The sequence below is a fragment of the Clarias gariepinus genome, chromosome 4, assembly GCF_024256425.1.
Source record: "Clarias gariepinus isolate MV-2021 ecotype Netherlands chromosome 4, CGAR_prim_01v2, whole genome shotgun sequence".
Classification (NCBI taxonomy): Eukaryota; Metazoa; Chordata; class Actinopteri; order Siluriformes; family Clariidae; genus Clarias; species Clarias gariepinus.
In genome coordinates, this window is record NC_071103.1 from 15,973,326 (window position 1) to 15,985,753 (window position 12,428).

At 37.2% G+C, this 12,428-nt stretch overlaps 2 protein-coding genes across 2 annotated transcripts in view; both read left to right on the forward strand.

Annotated features, from left to right (window-relative positions):
• The window catches only part of ankrd28b (ankyrin repeat domain 28b), a 28,521-nt gene extending 19,575 nt beyond the window's left edge, over positions 1-8,946 (forward strand). The window contains exons 18-28 of the mRNA XM_053494541.1: positions 910-1,111; positions 1,496-1,583; positions 2,575-2,692; positions 4,135-4,354; positions 4,503-4,590; positions 4,680-4,763; positions 5,084-5,229; positions 5,732-5,814; positions 6,290-6,372; positions 6,470-6,561; positions 7,342-8,946. Coding sequence (XP_053350516.1) covers positions 910-1,111; positions 1,496-1,583; positions 2,575-2,692; positions 4,135-4,354; positions 4,503-4,590; positions 4,680-4,763; positions 5,084-5,229; positions 5,732-5,814; positions 6,290-6,372; positions 6,470-6,561; positions 7,342-7,622 — 1,485 coding nt within the window. The 3' untranslated portion in view covers positions 7,623-8,946. The remainder of the gene's footprint in view (positions 1-909; positions 1,112-1,495; positions 1,584-2,574; positions 2,693-4,134; positions 4,355-4,502; positions 4,591-4,679; positions 4,764-5,083; positions 5,230-5,731; positions 5,815-6,289; positions 6,373-6,469; positions 6,562-7,341) is intronic.
• Positions 8,947-11,347: 2,401 nt separating this feature from the next.
• LOC128519961 (uncharacterized) lies at positions 11,348-12,210 on the forward strand. The gene is made up of 3 exons (XM_053493955.1): positions 11,348-11,390; positions 11,502-11,607; positions 11,997-12,210. Coding segments are annotated over exons 1-3 (234 nt in total). The 5' UTR covers positions 11,348-11,388; the 3' UTR covers positions 12,123-12,210.
• Positions 12,211-12,428: the final 218 nt, after the last annotated feature.

Consider the following 12,428-nt stretch of genomic DNA (forward strand, 5'->3'; position numbering starts at 1 on the left):
TCGCCATAGTGTAACAATTGGGTGTCTACGTGTGTATGCACCTGTGACTCGCTGTGGGTTGGCATCTCGTCCAGGGTGTCTTCCTACTAATGCCCTGAGCCTCCTGGGCGAGGCTCCAGGCCCTACAGGATAAGTGGTATGAAGAACGAATCAATGAAATTTAAGCCTCCAGTGTAAACAGGGCTACAATGAAGTGTGAAAGCTAAGGCATTGCAAAGAATTCTAATAGTAATAATGATTAGGACGTTATAAAAAAACATTGCTAATGCAAAAATGCAGATGTGTTCAAACTGTTTAGGCAGCGGCGGATCAACAGTGAAAAATGGTGTCCATGTGGAAGGATTTCTTGGTTTCTTTGTGAATATTGTTGTATAAACGTTAAATATATATTTATATATTTTCATATTTTTTAGAATTTAAAGTCTTTTCCTGGTTTTAGTGGTAATATAAATGTGATCTATCAGTAACTAAGTTTTTTTTTTTTTTTTTTCCTTTTTTTTTTTTTTACTGTTTACACTTTTATTTTTACACTCCAGCCTCCCTTTCCCATGACTTTATTCTCCTTGGGGTTAACGGATCTGAATCAGTTTGTTGAAGTTTAAGAACGCAGAAGAAAAGTAGGAACTTGTAACATGACAAGCTTGTGGCTACTTGCACCACATGTTCGCTACACTCTTACTTGTAATACCACATTTGCTGTGTAGGTTCACACATAAAATCTGCTGAACAGGCATGAGTTGAATATCTCCATGCTTGGTGTATAATCATATTTTGTATTAAATGTGAAGGATTGTCTGTTGCCACAGTTACTGAACATGTATAGAATATTTAAAGTTTGAGTCCTGGACTTGTGACTATTTCTCAGAGTGGTGTGTGTTTTTTTTTTGTTTGTTTGTTTGTTTTTTTCAGGCGTATCATGGCCATCACCAGGCCCTTGAGGTGCTTGTGCAGTCTCTGCTCGACCTGGATGTGAGGACAGCGCAGGGCCACACACCACTGGACCTGGCTGCTTTTAAAGGCCACGTGGAGTGTGTGGACGTTCTTATCAACCAAGGAGCCTCCATTCTTGTCAAGGACTACACTCACAAACGCACTCCCATCCATGCAGCAGGTAAACATCAAGATTCCAGATACTGTATTTCGTCATAAGTAACAGCACTGCATGCTTCTGAATTTCACAGACTTGTGTTTGTGTGTACAGCATGGTTAATGTATTTGTTTATATATTCATTTATTTATTCAATCTCTGGGAATTTTTTTGCTAAACTGACATATGGGTGAACTTGTTAAATAAACAACCATTGCTATCATTCTGAAATAACATTAGCTACACAGAATGACAGAACACATTTGTCATTTTTCAGTATAATTGGGTCCAGATTACATCTGTAGTGCACATAAACTGAGTTTAGCCCACAAGTAAACGGTTTGTTTGGAATTTGCAATCAGAATGATCTTTGTAAACAAAGCCATTGTGGTTTTCTCCTCTTTGCAGCGACAAACGGCCACTCTGACTGTCTGCGTTTATTGATCGGAAATGCTGACATACAGAGCGCAGTTGACATTCAGGATGGTATTGGGCAGTAAGTCGTGCTCTTCATCTTCATTTATAAATGTCATTGTAATCATCATTTGTCATTCTGTTCCTTAGAGTCACCTATAGTGGGGAGAGGAATTATTCAGTAACAGGATTACCTTTGAGTGGATGGATTCTGATAGTTATTTACTAATGAGAGTTTGTTTACAATTATACTGTGGCAGTTTTCAGAGTCAGTATCCACATAGGTTTTTAGAATTCTCTCAGAGAGCTCCTATCTTAGCTTAAAAAGTCCTAGCTGGGAGTCCTAGACTAAAAGTGGGTTAGAAAACTTCTCAGAGCAACTCTGAGTAAGGAAAATACAAAATCCTTTATCTAAGTGAGGAGGTGTAGTTGACCCTGTTCCTAGGGATGACGCAGCAATTCTAGGACTGTGATTGGTTGATAAAAAAAAATCTGTAAAGGTCTTAAAACATGCTCTTTGTGAAAATAGAATAAATAATAATAGAATGGACGGTGAAATCATAATGTTTGTATATAAGGAAATTGCATAAAGATTGGACAGAAGAGGAGTGTTTACTTAAAGGTTTACATTTAGTTTTGGAGAATATTTCTTCTTTCTACCATTTTGTCCTCTGCTGTAGAAACTCTTAAGCCTCCTAAAAAGTCCTCCTCTTTACGCTTAACAATTTTTACCGTAGGAGCTGTTTTTAGGTCTAAGAATTAGTCCTAAATTGAAGCGGAATTCTAAGAAAATGTCATAAGTCTAAGAATTTTCTTAGATTTTCGTCACCAGGAGCAACTTTTAGGCTTAAGAAGCTTTGTGAATATGGTCCCAGGTGTTTAACACTCATAAAAGCAGGCATGGCCCTATAGTCTCACAAATATTCCCTCAGTCACTATACAGAAATAGGACACATTGGCTGAAGGTGTAATCTATTATCTTCGTATAAGCAGGAATTAATCTAAGCTAGTCTTACACATATCAGAAGCCTTTTGATTTGTATGTGATTTATCTTCTGCTAACTGTTTCTCAGGACACCTCTTATGCTGGCGGTGTTGAGCGGCCACACAGACTGCGTCTATTCTTTGCTCAATAAAGGAGCCAGTGTAGAAGCCAAAGACAAATGGGGCCGCACTGCTTTACACAGAGGGGTAATTTGTCTTTTTCTAGATACATATACTTAGCAAACAAGAGCTACATTTTCAGTAAAAAAAAGTCTTTTATATTAATCAGTTCTTTATTCCGCCAATTTGTGATTTTCTATTTGTATTTGGTTTTCATTTTTTAAATATGAGCTCTGCTTGGAACGCAGAGCTTAAAATGACTAAGTAGTTTAATCTGTCTTTTGATTGCACTTGGATTCATTCAATTGATGGGTCAGGTTTTTACATCTATAACCTGACCCATATATATTTCACAGTAGGGCTCCAACTTACCATTGTTTGGATAATCAATTTAGTTTTAGATTATTAAAGATTAATCGGATTACAACTGTTCCTATTACTCAATAGCTCTTATTTAGCTAACAGCTTTTAATTTTAGCTTGAGGTTGTTTTGTGCATGTGGTAACTAAAAGTCAAGTCAATAAAGAAGTCTTTTAATGAACTTTCCTGATGACACAAACTTTAAAACTAAGGAAAGGCAAATGTGCAGCAATAAAATGTATTAATAAAATTTTAAAGACGGCCAGTGGCAATTATGGGAGTTAACTTGTAATGATAAGTAAACTGAGATAAAGTCTGTGGTAAATGGTGAGGTCAAGCAAAAAAAAGGTTTTGGGGGGAAAAAAAATTAAGAATATAATTTTTTATACTATACCAAATGCTTCTATATTCCGCAAATACTCGCATTTTGTGGGAGTATTGTTTTATCTTTTGTGTTCATTTGTAGTTGGTGCAGTACTGTTATTTACTGGACTGCCATGTGGAGCAGACGGTTGGCTGGGGAAAAAACATCAGAATTTACGCTTTGCACGAAATGCAACATTTTAAACAATCAACATAATTTTAATGTTTACTAAATACATTTAATACTTTTAAATCTGTAAGAAATGTAGCTGTTTGAGACCAGACAATAAACATTAATGCTACTGACTTGAATCTGAAATCACAATACACAAAAATCGAATGAAATTGAATTAAAGGGCTACCTCTGATTCACAGCTCTAATTGGCAGCATGTGGTGTGAATTCTGTCTCTGACTTTCTCAACTTGAGCCATATCACTTTATTTATTAGTCTAGAGATGTAGGCGGGAGTGTTATCGCCATATCCCCGATGATAACGGAGCGCTGTAAATGCTTTTTTATTAACAAACACTAAATTATATATTTGAACGCTCATTTTCATCCTCGTTAAAAATTATAGTCGCACACTATCTTTTTTTTCTCGTATCCTGCGGCTGTCCTCTGGTCTTAAATGGATGCATGTTTCTAAACATCAAACACCAAGGCTTCCCATTCATATATGTATTTTCCTCCATTAGAGACATATCTGTTCAGTCCTAATTGTTCAGCAGATAAGTCTAGGTTTTATACTCTATTGTGATTCATGTTCAGTGTTGCGTTTATTTGTGTGTGTTGGTGTTTTCTCCAGGCAGTGACTGGACACGAAGAGTGTGTGGAGGCCTTGCTGCAGCACAATGCCAATTTCATGGTTCGGGACTGTAGAGGGCGCTCTCCTGTACATTTGGCCTCTGCCTGTGGACATGTGGGGGTTTTGGGGGGTCTGCTACATGCAGCTCAGTCTTTGGATTCCATCCCTGTCATCACAGACCAACAGGGATACACACCTCTACATTGGGCCTGTTACAATGGTGACTACAAAAATACACATAGCTTTCTCTCTCTCTCACACAGACACACACACACACACACACACTGATGATAAGGTTATAGTTCCACATATATATTTTATCAGGGCCAGTTGCTCGGACTTCATGTCAGTTCTGTCCCTCTGTCTAGGTCATGACACTTGTGTTGAAGTGCTGCTGGAACAGGAGCTGTTTCACAAGGCAGAGGGCAACTCCTTCAGCCCACTTCATTGTGCTGTGTAAGTGTGATTATTCTATCTGTAAATTGGAAGAAGATTAAGAACTAAGCGCTCATTAATAAAATCTCTGGGTTTGTTTTAAATTGTAGGATAAACGACAATGAGGGAGCAGCAGAAATGTTAATTGAAACGTTGGGTCCTGTGATTGTCAATGCTGCTGATTCTAAAAAAAGGTAAGGCAGCAGCTAGTTCCCATATATTAGCACATACTAATAAGACAGCACATACGTTTAATTGTGTGTCTCATGCTAGAATATTATAGTATAATATTTTTATTATAATTGAATATTATAGTATAATATTCTTCTGTACCTTAATCTAGTTGTACAGCCCTATTTTTTTTTTTTTTTTTTTTTTTTAGTCAGTCTTTGCATGACATCAACTAGAATCAAAGTTGACTCAGAACCGACTGGGCTGTCACAGCAACCGAATGTGAATAGTATGTGTACAGTATAATATCTGCAGCAAGAATTGTTTTGTTTGGTTCTTACAGGACTCCACTCCATGCTGCCGCATTCACTGATCATGTGGAGTGTTTGCAGCTTCTGCTAGCCCACAATGCCCAGGTGAACTGCGTTGACTCTGGTGGCAAAACCCCGCTCATGATGGCTGCTGAAAACGGACAGACAAACGCTGTGGGTAAGGCATAGTCAAAACTGTGGGAAATGTCAGCACTTACTGGATCCGGGCACGGTGTGTAGTTTTTTCAGAGAAACACCTGCCGTTAAAAAAAAAAAAAGCCAGTAAACATTTCTGTTGTAGTAGCAAAGAATTGCACAAATAGCAGCAGTAAATATTGTGCAGCAAAACAATAGTCCAGGTAGTTGTTCGTCAAGTAGGCTTTTGTAGGCATTTCAACCATAAACCATTCAGTATAAAGTGAAGAGAAAAACATTCCTCCAGGACCAGGGTGCTACATACAACACAAATTAACTAAACTAGTTAAGAACTATGGAAAAGGACCAAAAAAAAAAAAAAAAAGACAACATGAAATGCAAATGTGCAAATGGTGACAAACAGATCGCAGTGCAATACCCTGTGACAGTGTCGCACTGACCAGGACACAGAAAACGGGAAAAAATGTTAAAGATGAAATGAAAAACAGAAGAATGTCCTCAGTGTCTGTCTCTGTCGTTGTCAGAGCTGTTGGTGAGCAGTGCGAAAGCGGACCTAACGTCACAGGATGCCAATAAAAACACTGCACTACACCTGGCCTGCAGTAAGGTCAGTTACAGCCTACAGTTACTTACTACATTCTAGAACAATAGTGGATTCTTTTTTTTTTAGTAAGTTGTGCTTCTTAACAACTTGACAAGAAATACATAGAAAAAAATAGTAATTGGTATTTGGTTGATTTAATATGCAGTACTACTTAAGTAATAGCTTTAAAATTGTTACTTTAAGAAACCATACTTGAACATTTTTAATAATGGACTTAAACTTATTATTGAAATATTTCTTCAAAAAAAAAAAAAAAAATATATATATATATATATATATATATATACAGCGCTGAGGACATAGGACTAAATATTATATATATATATATATATATATATATATATATATATATATATATATATATATATATATATATATATATAAATATATATATATATATATAATATTTAGTCCTATGTCCTCAGCGCTGTCAGGGTCATTAGTCATTCTGACCTATTTTTATTGTTGTCTTCTGTAGGGTCATGAGACCAGTGCCTTGTTGATTTTGGAGAAGATCACCGACAGAAATCTCATCAACTCTACCAACTCAGCTTTACAAACGTATGTATAACTCATGGTGGAGTAGCACACATGTACAATAGGCATTTAACAAGTGAACTTTGTAGAGCACTGACTGACTTCATCATTCTTTGTGTAGGCCTCTGCACGTGGCTGCCAGAAATGGACTTACAGTTGTGGTACAGGAGCTGCTGGCCAAGGGTGCAAGCGTGCTAGCTGTTGATGAAAATGGTAACTTTTTGTGTTTGTGAAAAAACACATCTTTAGGATTATACACTGTCTGGCCAAAAGAAGGTTGCACACACTAAAAATTTGATGACCAGATTTAGCTTTGACAATGTATCAGCCAACAAATGTGTAAAAATGATTCCTCATCCTCCCAGATCCACTCTTTCACAATCTGAGTCCCAGAACATGTCTGTGCCTCAAGAAAGAAAAAAACCCACAGATGTAATGAATTGGTAATTCAGTACAGTCAGGTCATCAGCTGACTTTATTTTATTGGCACATTATGTTGCTGAGCCTAAACCTAATTATCTAGAGCAATCCCAGATCATAACAATGCCTCCAGGGGCTTGTAAAGTGGAAACTATGCTTCGGTGCATATTTATGCGTTCCTTTCTTCCCTTGATGCACCCATCACTCTGGAATAGGCTCAGTCTAGACTCATCAGGACCATCTGACCTTTTCCCCATTACTCCAAAGTCCAATCCCTAGCAAACTGAAGCCTTTTTTTGTTTTTTTTCAATGGAATTTGGGATGGCTTTTTTGAATACATTAATACATATACCTATAATGTTTGTCAATTTGTAAAATCCCCATTTGTTTAAGTGATCATTTGTGATTTTTTTTTTTTTTTTCAGCATTCTCCTTAGTTGCTTTCTTTGCTCAATGCAAGCTGTTTTAAAACTTCAGGGTTTTTGGCCAGGGAGTGTATTATAGCTTTTGGATTTTCTAACTTGTACAATGCATTAATATTTGTCATGAATTTCCTCCACCTATCTATCCCAGGTTACACACCAGCCCTGGCCTGTGCCCCCAATAAAGACGTGGCAGACTGCCTGGCTCTCATCCTTGCCACCATGATGCCTGTTTCTCCCAGCAGTGGCTCCGTGCCCAGCCTGCCTTTCAGTACCATTAACCACTACACTAGCCCAGCCAAGAGCGCCACATTTGACAGCTTGCCCATGCTGAGAAGTGGACACAGCTCCTACTGTAGCTTCAACAGCATTGGACACCACGGCTTCTATAAAGACGAAGAGCTCAATGACTCAGACTCGGAGACCTACTGAGAGAGGGACAAAGAAAAGCTGCATCCTGTCTTAATCACCTGGAGGCAGTTTTTTCCTAGCAGCTGGCCACTGTGCAGAGCCTTAAATACCCCCTTCCCTCCCTCTCTCCCTTCTACTCTCCCTCACACACACACACACACACACACACACACACACACACGGCTCAGCAGCCATTTATCCCCAACCTCGATCTCAACCAGCACCTTTCAGCAGATACCTCAGCGTACCTTCTGCATCTCTCGCCCAGCAGCTTGCCTTTGAATTTCTCTTGACAGCCGGATCAGCCGAGCTGAGTCCCTACATGGCAATAAAGTGTAACAGGTCATCAAGCCTGAGGACCAATGTTTTATAGGTTTAGTTTGAAACTGATTTCCTTTCTCTAACGGGATGAAGCTCTTTTTCAACTGGTTTTTGAAAATGGGCAGGTTTTAAATTGTCCCACGGGAAGAAGACATGGCTGATTGTGAAGCTTTCTTATTTTCCTCTCTCTCTCTCTTTCTTTCTCTCTCTCCTGCACACTTAATTCCACAATTGCTACTTTGCATAGGGGGAAACAGATGATTTATTTTTTAAAACAGGATTTTACTACATGTCTGTGTCCCTCTGAGTGGAGGGAAAAAATCATAGCATTTTCTTCTATTTTCAAACGATAGAGAGGCCAGTAGAGAAAAATAAATATCGGCATTGTAATGTTACTGGCATTGGGCATGAAGTGCAAGCTATCCGTTGCTGTCTTCTCTTGCAAAATAAATTATTCTTTTTACCTGTTGTATTTATTTTTAGTGTCCGCATTTCATCATCTCGTGCCTTCACATATTGCTGTGTGGATGCAGAAACGTAGGTGCAATTTGGAGAACAAAACTATGATGCACAAATAAAACACTATGTTTATATTTAAAATGAAAAAAAGAAGCACTGAAACTGAACTGAAGCAAACAGCTCCCAGCATGCTTTGCTCTGGATGAAAAACACTGTGTAAACCAATGGTAGGACAGCATCTGGTCTCTCTATATTGTGAAATATGAATATTATAATGATTTATATATTTTCCTGGCTCTTATCAGTTTTTGGCTTGCTTTGTTTAGGTAAAGAAACCACTTGATTCTTGGTATGTCAAAGTTTTATGTCTTTTCTCGTATTGATTTTGGAATGATTTGAAACTGGATATTCATCTCCGTTCAATTTTGTTGGCTGAATGAAAGTGGAGCAGGATTGTGTTTTTCTATGCTTTTGTTCAGGATAGGCAACAAAATAGCTCCCTGTCGTTCAGCACAAGAGTTTCATGTATATTTTATGGTTGGCTGAATAAAGAAATGTGATTTCATATTTGTGTTGAGTAACACTCTGTTTTTCGTGACCTAGTAAGGACAGTGACTTGTCTCGATTGCAATTGTTTTTGTAGCAGCATTTAAAAAAAAATAAAGGTAAAACTTTCTGAATAACAATGGTTTAAAAGTTTTTAACTTAATAGTTTTGCTCTCTAATATAGAAATGAACAGCATGGAGACACGTGTATGAAGAAGACTGCAGTATGTAGCTGGCAGCAGCATAAGCTGCTTCTGATGAACCCTTCAACACAAAACTGCTCAGTTGTATTCTGTTATAATTATTAGCCACAATGAAAATTAATAAAAAATCAGGCCCTGATCTATATTGATTTTAGGGTTAGGAATAAGATGCTAATCCGCCTGACATTGGTTATGCTCTTTCCCATCCTCTTTCTTCTGGAAAGATGCCATAAAGTAAACTTTAATTTAAATGTATTTATTTGTCATACACAGTATGCTATGCAGGGAAATGCTTATACGACCTGAAATAGAAAGATTTTACTGCAATTAATAAAATTGCACTGGAGTATATTTAAACTAATAAAAGAATTTGTGATTAAAAAATATCCTGTAATATACAGTACAAAGTTACTCAGTTGCTCAGGATTTACAGCATGTACAAAATATGGTGTGTGGTTATGATAGCAGCAGTGGGAATGAAACAAAGTATAAAAATATCTGTCAGTAGCAGACATTGTCCATGTTCCAAAGTGCATGTTCGTCCTCTTTTATGTGTAAACATGCAGTGTGCCAATACAAACAAATGTGCAGTGTACAGATTTTGAACATGTGCATCATGACTCCGATGTGTAGCAGGAATGTGTGTACTGTACATGTGTATGTTTATTGTGTAAAGGAACCAAAAGCAAATTCGATTAATTTAGTCCTTTGCCATGTTCTGGTTGAGGGCCTGAATAGCCTCCAGGAAGAAGTTCCTCCTTAGTTTCTGTTGGGTTTCCCGGAGCGGAAGCGCTTCCCTGACAGCAATGGAGAGAACAGTCCATTGTTTGGGTGACTGAGGTCCTTCACTATCTTTTTCCCCTTGGCCCAGCACCACTTGCTGTAGATTAAGTGAAGGTCAAGGAGCTCCACCCTGCTGTATGTCCTGCACAGTGTTGTTCTTTAGCACTTTGGAAGGCAGTCGAAACTCATCAGATGTTTGGATGGTTCACCATATGGCAGTTTGGTGGCCTGGTTGTAGTCAGCCATTAGAAATAAGTCTGGTTAACTTCTAGTATTGCTGCACTAGGGAATAACATTCATTTATGTCCCACAAGTTTCAGTGTTTCAAATATAAAAGTAATCCAGTGCTAAATGTTTTTCCCTTTGAAGAGATGTGAACATCACATATCAGTGATTGTTGTGCGCTTCATGTACAGGCCTGGCAGAGAGCGGTGTGTCAGAGGAATTAATTATCTAAATAGAGCTGCAACAAAAGACTATTTTGATAGTTGAACAATCTATCGATGACTGAAAAGTAGAATTGATTATTTGGATTATGAATTACAGAATTATTCAGTCATTCATTCATCTTCTATAATGCTTATCCTGTACAGGGCCACAGGGAGGCTATCCCAGGAGACTTTGGGCACGAGGTGGGGTACACCCTGGACAGTTTTTTAACATTTACGCTAGAAACGATGACAACAAGGATGAATATTTTATTCAAAAATATTGTAAAGATACTGGATTTTTGGAAACAGTAGCGTATGGGAAGGTTTTCTACTTGAGTCCTATGATTAGGGAAACAAGACAAAGTCTGGAGTAGGATATGATACAGGGAACAATGCCAGGGGAGACCACATATAACACGTCAACATTTTATAACATGACAGAAGGGACCAGAATGATGATGAACTATAGTGAAGGATGTTACATGGTGTGGCCAACCCTTAAATAGAGGGCAGCTATAAATAGATCTGAAAACTGCCACTGCGTTCCAACAAAACCAACATATTTCCCCTCTGTGATTAATAAAACGTGCATTTAAATACTCATTACTTAACGACAGTAAACAAAAGAAAGAAAAAGAAAGTTAATTTTTCCCAAGCTTTGCTCATTAGCGGTCAGCTATCTCTCTGTACACGGCTCTCAGGTAATTGTGAATCTACATTCCTATTAAGCACATCCTTCCTGCACTGTTTTTTTCTACCATAGTTTACATATCTTTTAAAGGTCAATTCCATGTACGTCATAATTAACCGTGATATTCTGAGATGAGAGACATTTATGACACTCATAACATCTCTTTGTGGTGTATTAATTATAACACAGTATACCATGTGACCTATTATTTCAAGAGGAGATATTCATTAATCTGGAAGGTAAGAATTCTTCACGAGGGCTATGCCTCCTATAAAAGGATAGAGCAGTGGGGAAGAGAAACAAGAAATTCATCAGCGATTTGCTATAAGTCTGAAGACTAATAGCAGATAAAAATGTAAGCATGATGTTATTTGTAAGATGTGCACTTTCCTGCACAGTCCTGATTATGGAGGGGTCTAATTAGCTGAAGATGATGATCTTTAATTTGTGTGTGTGTTTGCAACAGGTTGACTGTATTGGTTTTAGCAGCATTGATCATGGTTTCAGTCGAATCAGATCCCTCGAGCACAGAAGAATGGAAATCTCTGAGCAATCCAAAAAGCAGAATGCTGGTGAGTGGAACACCTTCTGATCTCTAATAACTCTTGATGTTCCTTACATTGACTTTTGTTTAACTTCTGTTTACAAGATTCACTTGTAAAGCTCTTGACTTCTTTAAGAGCTAAATTATGTTTGGCTTTATTTTAAGGTCTCTTTAAACTGTCAAAAAGATTTTATGGAAAAATAAATATTAAAGCCATTTGTCTGATTTTTGCAATTGCCCATCAGTCATGCATTTTGCAGAAAAAGTTTTCTTACTGTATATTCTGGTGCTTGTTTCTGTTGATATTATTTCAATATCAATGGTTCAACATTTCATAATGTGTCATTAGTTTTATTGCATTATTATTATTATTATTATTATTATTATTATTTTTATTATTCCTCTTTCTCCCCCCAGTTTTTCCAGATTCTGCAGTCATACCTTGATGGCCGAGAAAATCAAGCTGGTGACAGCAACCTGGCAAATACTGCACTGGATAAATACAGCAACTTTCTCCACAATAGCATTTTTGATGTTGAATAACATTGCATCAAATGGTATTTTATTATTATATCTGTAATTACCAGATATATTAAAGATAAACCTGTGCGATTTACTTGGTTGAAGAATCAGTCAATAACAGACAATTATTTCCAGTAATATGTGCATGAACATGAGTTTATATTTCCTAAAATTAATATTTCCTAAAATTAAGCTTAACACTGTTATAATGAGAAAAAATAAAATGTAAATTTTATGAGATTTCATTTTTTTAACAGGAGAATTAAAGGAAATAATATCAGTTATAGTTATTAATTTTAAATAATTTCTCTGGCTTCATCTAATTAT

Bases quoted from the DNA above. Each gene is read 5' to 3' on its own strand.
- LOC128519961 (XM_053493955.1), top strand. The intron at 11,608-11,996 runs GTGAGTGGAACA...TTCTCCCCCCAG, and splicing joins ATCCAAAAAGCAGAATGCTG to TTTTTCCAGATTCTGCAGTC.